Genomic DNA, 22,923 nt, shown 5'->3' with positions numbered 1-22,923 from the left:
TGTTTTACATCTCTTTGATTATGGGACGTTGGCCTGTGTTGTACAGATTTTTTTTAATGGGTGGAAATGTGACAAGTGGAATGCATATTTCCTCATTCACAGTTTCAGCATTATTTATTTATACATTAATGAAAGTTATGTTTGATAGACTGAGCATTAGTATAGGCTAAGATCTAAGATAGAGTAGAAGATGATAGCATGGTTGAGATTTGGCAAAACCAGTCAGTATATCACTAATGGAAGTTTCCTTGCTAAAAGAAGTCTACTAGTGCCAAACATAACTTTAATTTGAAGCTGAAATTTCTGAGAATGTATGTCTGGAGCACAGCATTGTGTTGTAATGAATCATTGGTCTGCAAGAAAACTGTAAAGAAGAGACAGAGATTGGTATACATTCATCAAATAATGCGGGATGGTTTGTGCAACTACTATACTTGGACAAAGAGGGCACAGACAAAGAAGTCGCAACAGGTCACATCAAAATGATGTAAAGCCTGATGACTACAAAATGTGAGGGCTTGACACTTTGCATTAAGCTATTTCCTGTTTTAGACCATTTGTAGTTAATTTTTCTTATAGTTATTCTTGTTGTCCTGCTGAAGAATTTTAATGAAACTCACATTGGCCTAATAAGCCTTTGTATTTGCAGGGTGATTATAATTAAAGTGCAGTGTGGGGTGTAATTATCACATGGCAATGGAAATAGGTTGGTATGCTAATGAGTAACATATGTACACTGGAAAAAATTAGTTCCAGTTTTGGCCACCAAGTGCAAATCTGATGCTGTACACTGTTTATTAGATGGTATGACATCCACGCTGTCATTTGACAAGCCACAATGTGAGTGAACAGTATGGCTATTGACAACAGACTGTGCTCAGTTAATGAAACTGTTTTATGTGAATGGCAGCAATTACAGTGATGCACTGAGAGAGTATCACCAAGTGAAAGGTCCAAAGAGAGGCTTAACCCTTTTGTGGGTAAAATTATTGAGCAATTTTTTTTAATGAATGGAGAGCAGATAATAGTTAACAGAAAGGTATATTTATCATGCAGAATATCAGATTTGCTCCAACTGTGAAAGTGAGGTCACACAACAAGGTTGTGAAGTATTCTTCCCACTGCCTTTCCTTGGAGTAAAATGACAAAAACAACTTTTTCAATATATGTCATATTTATTTGATAAATTTACTTCTTTTGTTACAATGATTGTTCACAACTGCTTGCCATGAAATTTTCTGAAACATTGGTCTACGCAAAGTGGTTTTTTACAGTATGTACAAATACGAGTGCCCTTCTCTGCAGCTTTGGTACTACAATGACAGCACCTCCTGTAGGTTTCTCCTAAAATGGGTTGATGCTCCCCTACAGCCACATGACGAACATCTTCAGGTACTTTACCCCTTTTTGCCAGAAAGACAGGTTTATGTCCACACCTTTTTCGGGATGAGAAGCCAGCAATCAATTGTCTTGCTAGATGGATCCTGTATGTGAGCTGATCATGCGGTCCACTTTTCTTTTTACTTATTTTCTACAGGATAAAATTGTTCACTATAGCAACATCCACTAGGAAATAAAATATTCTGTGCCACCATTTTACAGAACGTCTGCCAATAGCATACCTTTCTCGTAAATGATCAAACTTATCGACGCCACCCATTATTTTGTTGTATTCCGCCACAACTTCAAAACGAGATCTCTGTACTAGTACCACCCTTGTTTTCCCTCTTCACTGTGGCTGTTTCTCTTGGGTCATGGATTGAGGACAGGAAAATCACTGGATGATTATCCATCCACTTTACTGCAGAAATGGCTCCTTCTGTTTCCAACTGGAATTGTCCTCGTTTCAATTTTACGTTTTCCTTCATAAATTTGGGTAAATCTTTCCTGTTGGTCTTCACTGTTCCACATCCATACACATCCTTCTTCAAAAGTGTTCACATCAATTTCACGGTGGTGAAGAATCTGTCAAATGCAACTACATTATTTTTATTATGTATTTCCTTTGTTAAATCTACTACTACCCTTTCAACCAATGTCAAATCACTATCTGCATTACACTTGCCTGTGTAAACATCAAAGTTCATTATATATCCATCTGAATCTGACAAGCACCACACATTGTAGCCTCGTTTCACTGGCTTCATTGGCATATACTGTTTCATAGATGATCGTTCTTTGAAAGGAATCATTGATTCATGCACTGACTTAAATGATGAGGGCTCATAATTATTCTTACAACTCTGCAAAAGCTTTTCAATGAATGGCCGTAATTTGTGCATTTTATCATATTCTGAATGATTTCTTGGCTTTGCAGTTTCATTGTTATTTCATTAGCAATTGGCTCTACTTTTAGTTAGGGTCTGAACTCCAGAAGTTAGAGAGAGCAGAAAGTTGGTGAATTCCCATTAGAATAAGACATCTTATATAAGCTCTCATTTCTTGAGGAATTGTATCCACCCAGGTTTTTGATGGAAATCTGCTGCCATGATTTTGTTTTGCATAAAAGTTTGTTTCATTTACAATGAGTGTGAAAACATCGTCTTCAAATAACTTAGAAAAATAAGTGAGCTCCCGATCATTGGCACTACAGAGAAATTTTGGTTTCCTTACATTTGTGTTTAAAAGTTGTTCTTTACATTGTTGAAGTCCCATTCTTCTTCGCTTTCACTGTCCAACATATCACAGTTGGAAGCACGAATGATTCACTGTCATGTTCATCACCATAAATGTCTTGTTCCACAGAAACATGCCTTGAACCGCTGGTGACTGTGTTATTTAGAACATTCAGTTCATCTGCAGCACCTTCATCTCCTTCAATTTCTGAATCACTTTCATCGGGTAATGAAAATAATATATTGTAAATTTCATCAACATGTTTAGGATTGCTGAGGTCTAGGGAATGAGACATCTGAAAGGAAAGCAATGCAAAGAAATAGGGAACTCGAGAGTGTAAAAAATATTGACATATTCAGTGGAAGGAAGCACTTGGTTTGGTATGGTAAACTTGACATTCTTTAGTAACACAGTAATCTGTGCATTATTTCTGAAACCCACTTTAGTCAGAAATGTCGAATAAATGTGGCAAAATATAGAAATACTCGTTCTAGAGTCGTAAAACAATGGGCTACCAAAGAGGCGGTGGGAAGAATACTTCCCACCAACAAAATCAAATACTACAAGTAAAGTCCATAAGTAATATAAGTAAAACACATTTTACCACAAACAGGGAACACCAAATAATAAGACACTATAGCAAAAATCAAAAGTATTTACCTTGTACTATAGATTTGAGGAAAAAAAAATCACAAAATGTCACGCAAACAGCACTGAAAGGCTCCTCTGCAGAGCAACACTAAGCCGTATAAAGCCTCTGCACGAAGGTGCAGCAAAAATGGCAGGAACTTCTGGTTGGAAGTAGTACCCTATACTGTTCACTAGGTGGCAGCACCATACAGAGGTGGGAACTATGAATCCCATGGGGCTAGGAGCGAGTTCAGTGCAGTGGGAAGCATGTTTCCCACAGCTCACGAAAGGGTTAATGTCATTAAATGTTTTAAGGAAGATAGTACCGAAATTTGAAAACATAGGTGAGTTTGGTGTAGCACCTGGAAGAGGAAGATATCCTGTCCCATTCGTAGTTATTAACAAGATTGCTGTTATTGTAACTGACCCTGCAGTACGTGTTACGGGGAATGTTAGTGTTAGTGCAGTGTCACTAGACGTGTCCATCCCGTGGGAAATAGTACTGAGAGCTTAACAACCTGTTTTACGCTGGTACCTGTACAAGGTCCAGACTGTGCAGCAACTGAAACCGCAGCAAAGTTCTGATATTGTTCTTGCTTTGTGGCACAGATTGAAGTTGGTGACCTGTGGCCAGGCTATATTTTATGGAGTGATGAGGTTTATTTTACACTACAGGGTACAGTGAATATACAGAACTGTCGAATTTTGGGATATTGTAATGTGCTTGTTGTGCACAAAGAGCCATTGCACTCACAGTTTTTGATGGTACGATGTGGATCTCAAGCACCTTTGTCCTTGGCCTTCTCAGTTCTTCTTTGATGACAGTTCATCCAGAGGATCTCTCAAGACCTCCTTCTACATAACGTTATTCTTGCTTTGGAAGATTCCAGCTATGTGGGAATCACCATTTTCATTCATGTTGCTCACCCAGTGAAAGATCTGCTGCCGCGCGGGATTAGCCGAGCGGTCTAAGGCGCTGCAGTCATGGACTGTGTGGCTGGTCCTGGCGGAGGTTCGAGTCCTCTCTCGGGTATGGGTGTGTGTGTTTGTCCTTAGGATAATTTAGTTTATGTAGTGTGTAAGCTTAGGGACTGATGACCTTAGCAGTTAAGTCCCATAAGATTTCACACACATTTGAACATTTTTGAAGATCTACTTAATGCAACCTTCCATGAACATGTTATTTCCAGAGGGTCTCCAGATGTATGATCTGCAGAAGCATGTGATCAGAATGTGGCTCTGGGGATTTCTAAAAGGACGTGTTTGCCAGGGATCACATTCTTGTTCAAATGAAACTCCTCCAGCTGTACTTAAGTTTTTGTATTAATTTGCGTCAACGCCATTTTCAGTCCCGTACACTTTGATGAAATCAATTGTTTGGCTCAGTACTATAAGTCCGTGGTGAGACCAACACATGCTCTATGTTGTGCAGGTGGAGGAGTTTCATTTTTAACAAAAAATATACCAGCTGTGTCCCACATGTGTCCAATTTAAATATGGATGTACGAAGGGACCCATTCAGTCTCTATCTAATCTGAAGCCAGTATACAGGAACACATTGCTCAGATTCCACTGGAACTGCTGTGATCAAACTGTTGAGCCATCATTTTATGGATGCAGCATCTGGTCAATGTTTCTGGTGATAATATTGAACAAATCGAGGAAGCAGCAGTTGATAATAAAATCAGCATTATGCCTTTCTCACTTGTTTGACCTTTTATTCCCTCATCCTGCTCCTAACCCATTGCATATGGAAACATTTCTGTATGTCTTTCTTGCCTTCACAGTGGCAGATTTGCACTTGGTGACCAAAATCAGAACTAAATTTTTTCCAGTGTAAATCGGTTCAACATTAGCACATTAGAATATCTACAAAGTTTCACAGCCATACAATACTTACAGCCCACATAGGACCTTTGTGACTGCACTTTGATTGTAACAACCTGATTTTGTGATTGTATAACTAAAATGTAATGTTCAGCAGAGGTGTTGACTACTTCTTACCAACAATTAAAAGAAAAATTCTTTAAGCATAAGTCAGAGATTTATGTGTGCAGAGTATCCACTCTGAATCCCAAAGCTCAGCATTTAAATCTGATTTAGTCTCATGAGTACCACAAGTTGCTTAACATGTCACATACCAATATTTTACTCACATACCAATTTTTTACAGATTTTTCCACCAAAGAGTATCCATAATTTTTATATTAGGGGGACCAGAAAGTAATGTCATTTTTGTACATTAAATTCAAACAGATAAATTGTTAACAAGTCTTTATTTATCATCTGTGATTTAATCGGCCTTATTATCAACTAACTTTTGCCATCTAGTGCGCAAGTTTTCAATGATGGCTCTCTAAAAATCAGTTGGTATTTGAGTATAATATGTGAAGATGGCATTTTGGACATCATCCAAAGTTTCATATTTTTTTGCCAGTTAGAAAATGTTGAAGTGATCTGAATGAATGGAAATCCAATGGTGCAATATTGGGCAAATATTGTTGGATGTGGCAATATCTCCCACCCAAATTCATTAATTTTTTTCAGGGTTAGTCTTGTGCAGTGTGGACCTGCATTATTGTGTAACAGAATAACACCTTTTCTGTTGACAATCACTGAACACTTTTCAATTAAAGATTGATTTACTCTGTCCAGTTGTTCACAGTAAAGGCCTACAGTCAGAGTTTTTCCAGGTTTCAGCACTTAAAACAAGAATTAATTATTTATGGGTATACAAGTCACTGTAACCTTAAAATGTCTTTGTCATATCTTTTAAGTACACAGTGAACTGATAAATGACAAACAAACATTGGCATAAACAGAAATAACATTACTTTCTGGTTCCCCTAATACATACTCAAATAATTTTTAGTAATCTTTATATTAAGTCATGACATTTACGGTAAAATTGATTATGTCGCACAAAATTTAGAATATGCCCACTGTGGAAAAACATTTACTTTTTTTGTTGTTGCAGATAACGTCATCTGTGTGCATGACATGAATGCCATCAACTTCCCAACTATGACAACAGTACATAGAACCAAGGGAGCAACGCTGTTTGCTTTAGATATCAAGGTAAAGTGTCTACAACAAAATACTGGTATTTGTCCTTGGGCAGAGTTTGCACCATTTGGCATGAACATACATTTATATGATCACAATACTTCCATTTATAAGATTCAGTACTAATTCTTGCAGCTGTCATTAATATATCTGTCATCATCGTCAGGCCTTATGCATTTTGACCTGCAGATTTTGGCTGAAGTCTGCCATCCTTGTGTAAGAGTAAAGTTTCTTTTCTTATAAAGTGAAACTTGCTCGAAATTATCACATGGTACTAAAATAATTTTCTAAATTGGACAAGTTTCTGTATTACACAGAACTCACTAGGCTACATAAAATTCGTCGGGTATTGTGCACAAAAGTATAAATTTATAATTATATATGTATACAAATAAAATAGAAAGAAACTTCCACATGGGAAAAATATATTAAAAACAAAGATTCCAAGACTTACCAAGCGGGAAAGCGCCGGCAGACAGGCACATGAACAAAACACACACACAGAATTACGAGCTTTCGCAACTGGCAGTTGCTTCGTCAGGAAAGAGGGAAGGAGAGGGAAAAATGAACATTTTTCCCTCTCCTTCCCTCTTTCCTGACGAAGCAACTGCCAGTTGCGAAAGCTCGTAATTCTGTGTGTGTGTTTGTGTGTTTTGTTCATGTGCCTGTCTGCCGGTGCTTTCCCGCTTGGTAAGTCTATATATGTATACACCTTCACACCAGCACAGTAGATGTTCATTTACTGCATGTTGTAAAATAGGACACTACACTATTATATTAATTGATAAATAATATGTTGTTGTTGTGCTCTTCAGTCCTGAGACTGGTTTGATGCAGCTCTCCATGCTACTCTATCCTGTGCAAGCTTCTTCATCTCCCAGTACCTACTGCAACCTACATCCTTCTGAATCTGCTTGGTGTATTCCTCTCTTGGTCTTCCTCTACGATTTTTACCCTCCACGCTGCCCTCCAATACTAAATTGGTGATCCCTTGATGCCGCAGAATATGTCCTACCAACCGATCCCTTCTTCTCGTCAAGTTGTGCCACAAACTTCTCTTCTCCCCAATCGTATTCAACACCACCTCATTAGTTATGTGATCTACCCATCTAATCTTCAGCATTCTTCTGTAGCACCACATTTCAAAAGCCTCTATTCTCTTCTTGTCTAAACTATTTATCGTCTACGTTTCACGTCCATACATGGCTACACTCCATACAAATACTTTCAGAAATGACTTCCTGACACTTAGATCTATACTCAATGTTAACAAATTCTCTTCTTCAGAAATGCTTTCCTTGCCATTGCCAGTCTACATTTTATATCCTCTCTACTTCGACCATCATCAGTTATTTTGCTCCCCAAATAGCAAAACTCCTTTACTACTTTAAGTGTCTCATTTCCTAATCTAATTCCCTCAGCATCACCCGACTTAATTCGACTACATTCCATTATCCTCGTTTTGCTTTTGTTGATGTTCATCTTATATCCTCCTTTCAAGACACTATCCATTCCGTTCAGCTGCTCTTCCAAGTCCTTTGCTGTCTCTGACAGAATTACAATGTCATGAACCTGAAAGTTTTTATTACTTTTCCATGGATTTTAATACCTACTCTGAATTTTTCTTTTGTTTCCTTCACTGCTTGCTCAATATACAGATCGAATAACATCGGAGAGAGGCTACAACCCTGTATCACTCCCTTCCCAACCACTGCTTCCCTTTAATGCCCCTCAACTCTTATAACTGCCATTTGGTTTCTATACAAATTGTAAATAGCCTTTCGCTCCCTATATTTTACTCCTGCCACCTTCAGAATCTGAAAGAGAGTATTCCAGTCAACATTGTCAAAACTTTCTCTAAGTCTACAAGTGCTAGAAACGTAGGTTTGCCCTTCCTTAATCTAGCTTCTAAGATAAGTTGTAAGGTCAGTATTGCCTCACATGTTCCAATATTTCTGCGGAATCCAAACTGATCTTCCCCTAGGTTGGCTTGTACTAGTTTTTCCATTCGTCTGATCTTTCTCCTGATAACGTCGTCCTCTTGAGTAGTCCCCGCCTGGAGATCCGAATGGAGGACTATTTTACCTCCGGAATATTTTACCCAAGAGGACGCCATCATCATTAACCATACAGTAAAGCCGCATGCCCTCGGGAAAAATTACAGCTGTAGTTTCCCCTTGCTTTCAACCGTTTGCAGTACCAGCACAGCAAGGCTGTGTTGGTTAGTGTTACAAGGCCAGATCAGTCAATCATCCAGACTGTTGCCCCTGCAACTACTGAAAAGGCTTCTACCCTTCTTCAGAAACCACGCGTTTGTCTGGCCTCTCAACAGATACCCCTCCGTTGTGGTTTCTCCTACGATACGGCTATCTGCATCGCTGAGGCACTCAAGCCTCCCTACCAATGGCAAGGTCCATAGTTCTCATGGTTCATGGGGGGGGGGGGGGGGATAAATAATATAGCATTTATGTATTTTTTACTCTAACATTAAATTAATATATTATTGTATGTACATACCTTTTATTATTCCTATGTTTATTCACATCACATTTCATGTTTTTTCACCACATATCAAAGAGGAAAACCTGTTTGAATTTCCTGTTCAGAATTCTTTCTTTATAGGCCTACACAATTTTTTGTATTACACAATAGTTCCAACAGCTTGGGAGAAGTTGTGTATGCTGCAAATTGCATAACACTGTTTATGCATGTCATAACTTCTTCAGACATATTAATTTTTTGACAGGATAGTGTTTCGCTCTTCTTCTTCTTTCCTTGTTTCTTCCAGATAATCTTCTGTGTTGTGTATTCCTCTTAAATCTGTTGCTGAAGTGAAAGTGAAGTGAGTTGACAGAAAGTCGTCACTTCAAATGTAGTCATCTGCACTACATGTAACGTTTTGCATTTTAATTAATTCAGCAATTGCTTGCATTTACTTGTGCTTCGATGGCCATATACGCGTCTTATTCTTGATCTGGAAACCTTGCTGTGTTGAAGCACGTGGTAATAGTTTCAGACTTTATTTTCCTTGCTGATAAGCCAATCCAATTTACTACACCCCAGACAGAAACTGACTATGCAAGAGCAAATGCAATTTTGGCTTCTTCAAGACTAAAAACAAGAGACTGTATCACTAATTGCCTATAATGGGACTTGATTGTGTAAATAACACCATTGTCCATGGGTTCTGGATGGACAATCAAACTTGGTGGGAACTGTGCCAATTTCATGTTTGGTATCTTCACTTTCAGGTGGCAGATTGCATCGTCTGGGGAAAAGAGAACTTTGCAGTTCCCTGTTTTCATTTTGGCATTGAAAGACCCCAACCTCACATCTATAAGACCACTCACCATCCATGCCTTTTTATCGCTTCACCATATGACTAGAAGCTTATTGACATCAATGTTTGTGAAGCAATACAATTTTGGCACATTACCAGTTGCTTCTCCATTTCACATAATATATTTCTACACTGCAGTACAGTGTCTTTCCTTGGACATTTTTCCATCGATGCAGTATTGTCTTCCATGCTGTTACTACACTTTCCTGCACATCCTTAGCTTTCCCACACGCTTCGTTCCACACGGTGTTGTGCTTAGTGAACTCGCCACCCATTCTGTACATGCTTTAAACTCTGTATTTCCAAGCTCTTTAGCTACTTTCAGAGTCTCGCTCTGCAACATGGGTCCATACAAAGGTAAGTTAATTTTTCCCGTGCACTTTCGAAACATTCCTAAACTGTCTCATTAAATTCATGATTTCTCATCTTCTTTGCCTTTCTTTTTATTTGACAGTTTCCTTTCATCCATTTCTCCTGTATTTTATTCTTGTTTCTGAAAGTATCATAAATTTGGGTTTTACCACTATTGAAGTGCAACATTATTTTGTGCACAGAGAATTTTTGTCTCACTCACCTTGATTACCTTAATCTTTTCATTAAGTGTTAGCGACACATATATTTTGTGCAGCATCATGTTATCAATTAAATTGCTACTAGTCAATTGAAACCGACAGAAAATAGTACAGTTAGTACATTTCTTTGAAATGCTTGACCTTGCTAGGTATAACCATTGATAAAAGGAATTTCACCCACCTCTTTCAAAGGACCGATTCAGCAGTGTGTTTGTAGGTGCGCAACAATGTTCTAGTGTGCACCCGCATATGTTAGTTATAATGACGAATTAGGAATCCCAAGTGAGTGCTCATGAGCAGACCATCTCCTCTGATGTGCCAACACTGCACATAACTTGTTCTTTGTTCCACAGAGCAGCGCAGTTTGATGTCCACACCCGCAGTGCCGTGCTGCATCAAACCTTTGTTCTTGGTTTTGCACTGTTTAACAGCATTGGCAGGACTTTACACTCTTTTTGGTTAAAAGCAGCGTCCTTGTAGAGTCATGAATAACTAATATGTCCTGTAATTCAGAAGTACTGTATAAGCTATTTTCTGCATTATACAATGAATTACTAATTAAGTCTTAAAATTTACATTCCATTTCTGTGTTAGGCACATTCTATTTATACAAAATATTAGCATTTAAAAGTAAATTGAATGCGTTGGGACCGAAATACTTTTACAGTTTGGGCAGATTTCCGAACTGTACATGTTCCGCTTTGATCAAGTTTTACTGTATAACTATATCCAAAATCCCTTGTGTTATTTTTGCATATGTAGGAGATGTAATTGTTGTTAGTCCTGCCACTTTTATGTGTAACCATACACCAAACATGTATGGCCTTGAACTTCTTTTGGGCATGGATATGGGTGTTTCATCCACATCTCCTCATTCACCTGAGTTGGGGATCAAATAAAAGCTACTGCAATATATTCAGTTATGGCTGTTAATTACTACTGATGTACAGGTTCAGATTATGTGCCATTGTTAAACAACTACAAATAAATAATATAACATTCCAAGAAAAATGTAATAGGATAACAACATTTTGTAGGCCACAACAAATTTTGTAGTCTCATAACATTCACATAGATATAATATTTGGTGAAATATTATGGCATAGAAATAGATTGAAAGTAACAATGCTCTTGTAGAGATGGTATCCTTGATGCTCTGTAAATAAATCATAGATGTGGTTTCAAACTACATGTGATCTTGGAGGGAGATTAAAGTCGCAATATTTACTGTAGAGTGACAGCTCTTTATCAGTGACACGAGTAACATGGTATGTAAAATTATTCTGTTTTCAAGCAGGTTGAAACACAAAGTCAGTCAATGTGGGGCAGAGATAACAACACATACATATGTACATCAAAGAGTAACTGGTCAGCAGCACATTATCAATCATGATACTCCACTTAGTGGACTAAAATTTTATTGATCTAGGAGTAAAATATGTTATTCAAAAGTGAAGTAAATAAAATAGAAAGAAACTTCCACATGGGAAAAATATATTAAAAACAAAGATTCCAAGACTTACCAAGCGGGAAAACGCCGGTAGATAGGCACAATGAATAAAACACACAAACACACACGCAGAATTTGAGCTTTCGCAACCGGTGGCTGCTTCATCAGGAAAGAGGGAAGGAAAAGGAAAGATGGAAGGATGTGGGTTTTAAGGGAGAGGGTAAGGAGTCATTCCAATCCCGGGAGCGGAAAGACTTACCTTAGGGGGAAGAAAAGGATAGGTATATACTCGCGCGCACGCACGCACGCACACACGCACGCACGCACACACACACACACACACACACACACACACACATCCATACATACACAGACACAAGCAGACATATTTAGAGGCAAAGCATTGACTGACTTTGTGTTTCAACCTGCTTGAAAACAGAAAAGTTTTACATACTATGTTACTCGTGTCACTGATAGAGAGCTGTCACTCTACAGTAAATATTGCCACTTTAATCTCTTTGCCTCTAAATATGTCTGCTTGTGTCTGTGTATGTAGGGATGGATATGCGTGTGTGTATGTGTGTGTGTGTGTGTGTGTGTGTGTGTGTGTGTGTGTGTGTGTGTGCGCGCGCGCGCGCGAGTATATACCTATCCTTTTCTTCCCCCTAAGGTAAGTCTTTCCGCTCCCGGGATTGGAATGACTCCTTACCCTCTCCCTTAAAACCCACATCCTTTCATCTTTCCTTTTCCTTCCCTCTTTCCTGACGAAGCAGCCACCGGTTGCGAAAGCTCAAATTCTGTGTGTGTGTTTGTGTGTTTTATTCATTGTGCCTATCTACCGGCACTTTCCCGCTTGGTAAGTCTTGGAATCTTTGTTTTTAATTTATTCAAAAGTGAACATGAAACATCAAGTAGACCATGCACATTGGAATAAGTATCTAAAACAGTCTAAAAATCTTGCGTTTCTGGTCTGTTTGTTAATTAAGTATATCTTTAGATGGCTGTTTGAAGAATTTATTTTGATTTACTCTTTTCTTTCTTGGGTTGTTGGTTGTATCTCAGCCGTAACGAGGAATTCTGATGTCTGATTTACACTGTTTGATTCCAATATACACTATATTAGTTTCATGTTATGTGCTTCTACATTTGTTTTATAGCTGAACATTGGTAGTCAGCCATACACATTAATTTGTTTTATGCACCTTTCCAGATTTGCTCAATTAAAAAAGAAACAACAGGCTGGCCAGTCCTGTTGGGAGGTGCAAATTTCAGTAACAGATAACTGATGGAAATGTTTAACAATAAATGGTTTCAGATCCACAGCTTTCTTCTTCTGGGCAATTAAACAGGAAAAATGTGAAGGAAGTAAGAAGGGAAAGAAGGCAGTTCACTGGGAATTCAGATGGAGGTGGAGCAATGATGAACTCTGCTGGCCACACCTCTTAAAGTTTCAAAAGTTTTATTAATGTGCTATAATCGATAGAAGTGTTACTTGGCTAGGTGGTGCTGGCAAAGTGCTTCTCAGGCAGAGCTGAGTCAACATTACAAATGATGATGATGATGATGATGATGATGATGATGACAACCCATTGCTGATTTTCAGTGGCCAGTGAAGATACTTGTTATAAGCACACATCTTAATACCTGCCATCGGTCTTGCTAAGCAACAACAGACACAAACTGAACCAAAAGTGACAAAGATGTAGCTATGCAAATTTGAGATTTGTTAATGCCACGTTCAAGATAACTGGGGTGAAAATCCTGTTTCGGCTGTACACATTTTTATCTTCATGTGGTTTTCCTAAATTAATTATGGGGTATGCTGGAATGGTCTGTTTGAAACATACACAGTTTATTTGATTCCACAGTGTTGCCCACTTTGATCTCAGCTTCGTTTCTGATGACTGCCCCCCCCCCTTCCCCCCCTCCAACAAGCTACTGATCTTTAACCTTCCTTCTTTTTGTTCATAGGGAATAACAGGGAAGACTTGTACAAAGTGAGACTATTGAGTGGTAACTGATAAGCTTACTCAAGATGGAAGTTCAGAGGGGTTCAGCACAAGGAGATGATAGGTAACATAAACATTAACGCCACTCATGGACCGAACTGTAGGTATGTTCCAAATAGCCGACTGGTGCCTACAAGGCACAAGTGATCTATGGCTGTGGGATATGTGATCAGCATGATATCACTCCAGTTGTTATTTTTCATAGATCAGTCGTGATGGTGTCACTGCTTCTCTATTTGAGTAGCTCCTCATTTGGCCCCATGATGCTGAGAAGGGTCCATTCTAGACCTCCCTGCCACAGAAAAATAAATGGGGGGGGGGGAGATAGGGTAAGTGCATAATCAACAGTACAACCCCCATCTCCCACCCCTTCCTGCCTTCCCACCCAAGAACATTATTTTCTGGGATGAATAACTAATAGTTGTGAAAGCTAGCAGTTTTGTTAACTTTTATTTGAATTTGTGTCTGTCTGTTAGTGAAAACTGACAACTAATCAGAAATGTTTTCTGTCTTTTTTTTTAAACTGACCATTGTGTTTTTTATTTTTGAGATCTTCACTTTGAAGGCGTTGCAGTATATGTTTTTTTAAGCTAATTTACCTGTGTTCCAGAAATACACGTCACTAACAGGAGAGACGACTGTGGCAGTTCGCATGTGTGTTGCAGTAAAAAGGAGGCTACAGCTATTCTACTGGAAGAATGGCAGCTTTCTAGACCTTCGAGATGATGTCATAGTATCGGACATTCCGCGTGCGCTAGCTTGGTGTGATGAAACTATATGTGTTGGTTTCAAGGGAGAATATTGCCTCGTCCAGGTAATAAGTTGAACCATTTACAAGTGTGCATGTTTTTCATTCATTCATGTCTTGTCTTCAATAAATCACAAAATCCCATCACGTAGGAGAGCCTTCAGGGCTGTGGAGTGAATCAAGTTGTACATTAACAAGCAGAAGCAGCTCCTGCAGACTACTTCTGAATGGTTTACTGACATCATTTTGGAAGGGACAACATTTTGGTGGTTCTGAAGACATCAGAAATTGTTGAAATGCTTGTTTGCAAAATAGTTTATTTTCTATTACAATTCATACCCAAATTCAGATAAAAAGTTCATCAACAGGATCAACTGCAATACCTGGAAATAATGCAAGTGATGGGGCCATTAATTTTTTATATTTTACAACAGTAAATAAAATTAATTTTCCTTCAAAGGGGATTTGCTTATCTTCTAGCTACTTCTGATAAATAATCCGTATCTTGAATCCCATATGCACATATTAAGCACACAAACTTTGCCATAAAACTTAGACCTGCTAGGCTGTGAGGACTCAGATTAAGCTGTATTTCACATGTCGCAGTTTTTAGTCTGCTGTTATTTTTTAGCTTTGTACACATGGTCCACCTAGAAAATCTTCACTGTAATCGGTACACCAAATGTGTGTTAGAGGGTCAGAGTAGACAAATAGATAAACAGATAGATAAATAGAGGGCAGGAAAGAGAGGAGAAGGTTGTTTGAGGGGTAACAGGGGGGTGGGGGGAATTGTATTTGCTAGAAATTATTAATTTATTTCCTCATTCAGGTATTATCTTATGATGATATAGAATTTACCATCATAATACAATGAAAACAAATTAATCAAAAATATATGTACAAACAGAAATATAAGTAGTCAGTTAGTTTCATGTTCCATGGATCATTTTGAACAATAAATCGTAATCATGTTGAATGAGTCCTTTTACATTCACATCACAAATTAATTTCTAAATATAGCTGCATGCTGGACATTTATAAGTGTCCTTTTTTTTTATTCAGATGTTGGTAATTTCGTCTTTTACACAGTACAGTAATTGAAATTCTTCTACATTATAACAGTTGTTAAGGAGAAACTTTTTCAGTTTGTTTTCAAATTTCACTTTGCTGTCTGTCAGACATTTTACATCCCCAGCTAAGTAATCACATACTGTAGATGTAGCATTGTGCACTCTTTTATGCTAATGACAACCTTAATGTGGAAATGAATGTCATTTTTCCATCTGGTACTGTAATTACATACATCATTGTTCCTTTTGAACTGCTGTGGATTATTTACAACAAACTCCATCAGGAATAACTTTATTCTGAAACAATAGTCAAACTGCCCAACTCTTTAAAACAGAGACCTGCAAGATGATAATGGGTGAGCACCGCATATCATTCTTACAGCACATTTTTTAGCTATGAACACTTTCTTTCTTAACAATGAATTACCCCAGAACATTATTCTACGTAATATTCTTGAAAGAAAATATCTAAAATACGTCAGCATACCCATTTGTCTTTCCCCCAAGATTTGTAATGATTGTAATGTGGCTGAAATAAGTCGTTTTGTGATATCCAAAATGTGCTTTTCCTGTTCAAATTCTCATCAATATGGAAACCTAAAAATTTTGGAATTTACACCCTATTTATTATTTCCTTGCCATGTGTTACACTTTTCATTGGTTTTAATACTGAATGCAGTTGGTCCCTGTTGTACATTGTTCTTTGATACAGTAAAATCCAGTTTTTACATTCACACATTTTATGTTTGGCTCCTTTTTACGTTCATTTTTGTCAGTCTGGACAGAAAGAAGTCCCATTTTCTCAATACAATGCTTTCCCATCATTAATGATTCTGTGTTAAATTTTTCCCACATTTTAAATATTCTTTGACATTATCGTGAACATTAAAACCGATTTTTATGTAGATTTCTGCAAAAAGTGCATTGTATTCGTGTTCAAAGTCAACCTTGGGACAAAGCAGAAAAATAAGCTAAGTCATTGATCGTGTAACATAGCATTAGTGTGATAAGCAAGATTTTAATTGTCGACGTATTGGGTCATGACCACCTGTATTATAGCTTCGCAAGGATGAGAAAGTAGTCTGAATCACCTCCTGAATGATAATGATCTGACAACAGTGACTCTAGCAGCAACCTTCATTCTGCTCTTTGTGTTGTATTACAGCTTATTTTATTCACAGTCATTTATACAAATAAACACCACTTTTGAGGAGGGCTTTCACGAATCATTGTTAGTTGTGCATGAAATATGCTAATCCGTACTAGGCACCCGGTCTTAGGTTGACACAATCTGATGTTAGATGCAAACATTCCTCCTCAAGATGCTCCATAACATGACGACAATTTCTGCCATCCCTGAGTCAAGTAACCCCCTTGTCAGCAACAAGCTGTAGATTTCATGCCTATTGTTCTCTGTTTAGGAAGACTGCCAACTTCATGGTTTTAACCAGTATAGTGTTACAAGTTCTATTTACTATAATTTCATATTGATTAACAATAATAAGACTCACATTAGAACACAAATATCTTTTTAATGTGGTTTCATGAAAGACTTTTGCTTCTGTGTTGTATTTACACCAATTGGACATGATTGAAACAAAGTAGTGACCCTGCACACGTTTTTGTGTGTGTCAGCACTGAGTCACTGCCTTTGTGACTGATTATTGTATGCTGTAGGGGGACAGGTATTGCCAATTGCTGTTAGAAAGAAACAAAAACAATTATTTCAGATTTTTGTTAATAGGCAAACTTTAAATTGTTTTAATTTCATATTTTGAACAATATAAACAGAATGACAGTAAGAGTAATTTATTCATTTTCACTTGTTGTGTTTCCTATGCTAACCTGTATTTTACACTATTTTGGGTTAGTCCACTGAAAAGCGTAGAAAGAGGGTTTTACTGTATACACACTGTTACACCAGACAACTAATAATATGGACATAGTTTTCCTCTTCACTGCTGCACGTGTTGAGGACACCTGTTGGTGACTGCTGGGTAACAAATGTGCTGCTGTTCCACTTACACTATCTCCAGTCTGTTCAGAAAGCTGGTTCCAGGTCTGTAAATACGCCACTCTGCCCCTTGTGCACCTTCTTGTCCTCCCCTCAATACACCTGAAAAACTCAGTCTGCATGATGAGTGAGATGTTGAGCTCAGAAAAATGACAAGATTATCGTGTACTGTAGATCTTGACACATGATTTTCTTGTAAAAGTGTTACATTGTGGTCATGTAAAGTGACAGGGTGTTGTAGTTGAGCCCTTCATTATTAACCACTTTCTTGAGTCCTGCAAGCAGTCATTCATTGTTTAGTGTATATTATTTAAGAAGAATATATATGAAACTCCCATTTTTAAGCAGTTAAGTATTCTAGTATTTTCTTCTCTTTGTGCAGTTTATTATACAGTTTTATTCTCTGATAGAAGATGCTGTTTTGAGTTTTTTGGTTGTTTACCCTGGTAAATGTAAGCCCAAACATACTCTTGCTCCACAATTATGTATAGAAATACTTAGTAATGTTTACCCTGATTTGCAGAACAGGTTGGTGGATGTACTCATTTAATGCAGTGAGACTGGTCAGTTTTTTAAATTATTCTTTGCAGTGAGCTTGACCATCATTTCTAGTTATTATTCGTACTGTCCTTTTATGCCGTCTTAAAAATTGTGTCCTTGTTTTGCATCTTTGATCCCAGAGAAGAATCCCACAGTTAATAACTTTGTATACATAGGAATAGTATGTCACAACAGGACATTAAATGTTACCGAATGATTCAGTGTTAATTTATTATGTACTGCTCACTCATAAACAGTCTTGAGGATTTTATTTGCTTTCTGTAATAGGACTTCTGGTATTTTATCAGTGACTATAATGTTGCTGTCATCAGCAAAGAGAACTTTTTTCCATCTTTTATGCTCTCTGAAAAACCATTGATATATGTTAGAAAAAGAATTGAACCCTAAGAAACACTGTGTGTGTGTGTGTGTGTGTGTGTGTGTGTGTGTGTTTCTCGTCTGACAATTTTTTTACCAAAAATTTATCATCAGCAGATGTGTGAGCTATCTCTACCTTGTGCAGCGTTCACTCTGTTATACTGATAAAGCTTCAGCTACGATGCTGTTAATTTTGGATTTCAACAGCAATTCATAGGGCTCTCTGAGGCGTCTGTCTTTGTTGCTGTAATTTGTGTTAAATATATGTGAAAGATGATATTCCATAATATTCAGTAGTTTTGTGTCCTTCAAGCACTGTTTAACAGCAGCCTCAATTTGTTCTTTCAGCTCTCAAATTCAACAGGGACACAACAGGAATTGTTTCCAATGGGCAAGCATCAGGAGCCAAGTGTCACAAAACTGTCAAATGGAATATTCGCTCTTGGAAAGGACCAGCAATCTATCTTCATGACAACAACAGCAACCCCAGCCTATAAGCATGCTGTCAAGTGGTCTGATGTCCCAGTGGCAATTGGTGAGCTTAATTCCATTATCTCAGAATGCCGGAGGAATCGTGGCATTATCTCAAGAAGGCCATAATCAGTCTGCTGAAGGAAATACCCAAATTTTGAAAGACCTGCTACAATTGACTGCCTCCTTTCCTTTCAAAAATATTTTTTGTGTAGCGTATATGATATTTCCGTGGTAAACTATCTGGTTTCACCTGAACTTATAATAGTTATTAGCGCCCCCATATCTACCTTTGTGCTTTGACAGCCACCTTACCTTGTAGCGCTTCAAGTCATTCCTTTTTCTGTTCCACTCAAAAGTGAAGTGAGGGGAAAAACCAACTGTCTTTCTGCTTCAGTATAAACCTCAGTTTCTCTTATCTTTGTGGTCCTTATGCAAGACGTTTGTTGGTGGCTGTAGGATTGTCCTGCAGTCTGTTGCAAAGGCCAGTTCTCTAAACTTTCTCAATAGTGTTTTGCGAAAAAATTTGGTTTTTCTGTAGGGACTCCCATTTGAGTTCACATAGAATTTCCACAACATTTATACCCTGTAGATAACAAATCTGTAGCAGCACTCCTCCTAATTCCTTCTACGAGGGCTATCCACAAAGTACATTATGTTTTTGAATTAAAAATAAATAAAGTATTGAAATTTTTTTTAATTATATATAGATGAAAGCCACACTTAAATACTACTTTTCTACATAGTTGCCATTTAAATTAAGGCACTTATCGTAGCGATGGATGAGCTTGGAAATTCCTTCGTCGTAAAATTCGGCCGCCTGTGCCTTCAACCACGTGGTTACCTCTTCTTGAAGCTGTGCACTGTCATCAAAATGCTGCATAGCCAACCACTTCTTTATTGCTGCGAACAAGTGGAAGTCGCTCGGTGCCAGGTTGGGACTGTACGGCGGATGAGGAAACAACTCCCACTTAAAAGATTCGAGAACTTCATGAGTGGTATTTGCCGTATGGGCCCGGACGTTGTCGTGAATCAGCAAGATCGTTGAGCCCAACTTTCCCCTGCGCTTGTTTTGTATTGCTCTTCTGAAGTTGTGCAGAGTTTGGCAATACCTTTGAGAGTTTATTGTAGTGCCTCTTTCCTGGAAATCCACAAAAATCACACCTTTTCTGTCGCCATCACCTTCCTTGCCGACATTGTCTGCATGCATTTCTTGGGTTTTTGGGGGGAATTTGTGTGCCCCCACTGCATTGACTGCAATTTTGTCTTGCAGTTCACATGTTTAACCCATGTTTCGTCACCAGTAACGATGCGATCGAGTAATGAGTCGCCATCTTTCTCATAAGCGTCCAAAAACGTAAACGCTGCAGCCATTCACTGATTTTTTTGAATCTCTGTCAAGATTTATGGTATCCTTAATGCACAAAACTTGTGGTAACCAAGCTTTTCGGTAATGATTTCGTGCAACAAACTTCGTGAAATTTGTGGAAAACTCAGTGTGTTCCGTTATTGTGAAATTACAGTTTTCACGGACCGCGGCATCGACTTTTTCGAAAAGTTCAACAGTCACTATGCTGGGTATTCCACTTTGCTCTTCGTCGTGAACGTTAGTTTGGTCATTTTTAAATTTTATGACCCATTGACGCACTCCACCTTCAGTGATTATGTTGTCCCCATACACTTCGCAGAGCTGCCGATAGATTTCTATCGGTGTACAGTTTTTTGCAGTCAGAAACCTTATTTCAGCACGCACTTCACACTTCGCGGCATTTTCAATTAATGCTGACATTTCAAACTGCCACAGTAACTCAACGGAGTACAGTACGAACCTCTCACTAGCACGGCAGGATGCCGACTGAGTGGCGGAATGCCATGACACAAAGATGGCCGCGCTAGCCCCGCCCCTAACAAACACAAACGAAAACGTAATGTACTTTGTGGATAGCCCTCGTATATCTTCCTTGACTCCAACTGGATGGAAATCCCAAACATTGAGTAGTTTTGGAGAATGAATCTCACAAGCATTCTGTACACTTAGATAAGCCACACATGTTTAGTATTGTCCCAGTAAACCACAATCAACCTTTCACTTCCTATAAACCAACCTTATGTGTTCATCAGGATGCAATGTAACAATATTATGAAAAGGATAGTTGCTACTCACCTTACAGTGGAGATACTAAGTCACAAATAGCCACAACAAAAACACGTGTTTGCGGGAATGTGTGTATGTATGTTCTATCTCATTGCTTGATAGTCTTCTTATGTCTATCTGTGACTCAGCATCTCCACTATATGGTGAGTGGCAACTATCCTTTTCAGAATCTTATGTGCTCATTCTATATCATGTCAGTTTGCAGTGTTATGCCTAGATATTTGATTGCTCTCACTGCCAACAAATGCCCTTCAACAGAATATTTGCACCAGACCCTTAAAGGGGTACCAAATTTAAATTTTCAATCGTCTTTGGGCAATAGAAAATGTACCACTTCAACAACTTTCGTTGGAATTCCTACACCTACATATCAGAAAAACAACATTGAAAATAACTTCAAGAAAAGGCAGCTGAAGATGTGCTTCAAGGGAGTCTTTTCCAAGCTCAGCAAGTAAATAAGAGTTAGAAGCTTGCTTCTGCATTTGAAACAATTGTAAGTGAAATTATTCTTGTCTGGTCTTCCTTTCTGAAGAACTCATCTCCAGACTTACACTTTCCAGATGGAAGTGGCACGTAGTTATGGAAATACAAAAAGAGGTGCATGTTAGTGTGATTGTGTGAATATAATCCAATGTAAAGTAAAATGGTGACTGATGTAGTAAACTGTTTTCATTCAAAGGAATGTATGGGTATGGACCTCACAGTTTCCATACTCACAGTGAAGAAGGTTAAAAAGCTTGTGTGGCCCGTTAAATTCTGAGAAACTTTCTGAATCATCTTATATGTGGAAATGCTGTTCTTAAGAATTATGAGATAGGATGGTTGGAAAGTATATATGTATACTGCGGCAGTGAAAATTCAAGTATTGCTGGCATATAGATAAAAAAAAACACTATACATGTATTTTTGACTTATAGTGCCCAGGCTAGTCAGCTGTTGTGGTGAGAAACAGAGATGGGTACATTGAGGTTGGACTGTAGACAGTGTACTACCGTGGGCAGGGTAGTAGTGGAGTTGTGTTTGGGTTCTTGGTAGACATCCAGTGAGACATCGTACAAACAGTATTGTAAAACTATTCATTTATTACTTGCAAGGAAAGGTCCCCAACAGTGGAATCAAGTTTTTGAAATCATCTATACAGTGGTATGGGTTAAGCCATTCACCCTGATATGCCCTTATTTGCAAGTATTGAAAAATAAAAGATATCAGAATTTAACACGAACATCTACACCTTTGAAAAACTACTATTTAATGGACTGGGTGCACAGTATAATGATTAAGTTACAAGTGTCACATGCATAAGATCGTGGGTTCAGATCTTGTGAACTGCTTTGACAATTTATATTTTTAATTCTTTATTAAAATTACCTGGGTCACTATTTTCATTCAGTTAATTTGTTTAAATGTATTTTTCTATTTCTGTTGCTTAGTCACACAATTTTAGTCGTCATTTGCTCCCATTTTTCTTCCTACCATTCATTCTTCACTTGGAATCATTGTTCATGTGATTTGTCACTTTCATGTATTAACTTTGTTTATTTTGTTCCTTTTATCATCCTATATTTTTGTCCATGTTATTGCATTCATTATTTCTGTTCGTCGTTCATTGAATTTTGTTTTATTTTTAATCCCTTCTTTCATTTAAATCTGCATCTGAATTAGTTTGTCCAAGTGCAACAAGAATTTATGTTTTAAATATTTGTATGGTGATTACCATCCAAAAAAATGTACATCTTTTAACGAATTTTTTTGCACCATTGTACTGTCAATATAAATAGGTTATTTAATCTCTTCTTTTTTAACCAATACATCAGCAGTTCCAAATGTTTCAATATTATAACAGACAAATAAAAATAATTAAATT

The 22,923-nt window shown here is 37.8% G+C and overlaps 1 protein-coding gene across 2 annotated transcripts in view; it reads left to right on the top strand.

Moving 5' to 3' along the window:
- LOC126291697 (vam6/Vps39-like protein) overlaps positions 1 to 22,923 on the top strand; it is a 100,789-nt gene that overhangs the window by 8,970 nt on the left and 68,896 nt on the right. For both annotated transcript variants that reach the window (XM_049985325.1, XM_049985326.1), the window contains exons 3-5: positions 6,224 to 6,324; positions 14,294 to 14,497; positions 18,782 to 18,968. In XM_049985325.1, the coding sequence (XP_049841282.1) occupies positions 6,224 to 6,324; positions 14,294 to 14,497; positions 18,782 to 18,968 (492 nt within the window). The remainder of the gene's footprint in view (positions 1 to 6,223; positions 6,325 to 14,293; positions 14,498 to 18,781; positions 18,969 to 22,923) is intronic.

Source organism: Schistocerca gregaria, chromosome 9, assembly GCF_023897955.1.
Source record: "Schistocerca gregaria isolate iqSchGreg1 chromosome 9, iqSchGreg1.2, whole genome shotgun sequence".
Taxonomy (NCBI): Eukaryota; Metazoa; Arthropoda; class Insecta; order Orthoptera; family Acrididae; genus Schistocerca; species Schistocerca gregaria.
Note: the sequence above shows the minus strand (reverse complement) of the source record. Positions and strands in the feature narration are given on the sequence as shown.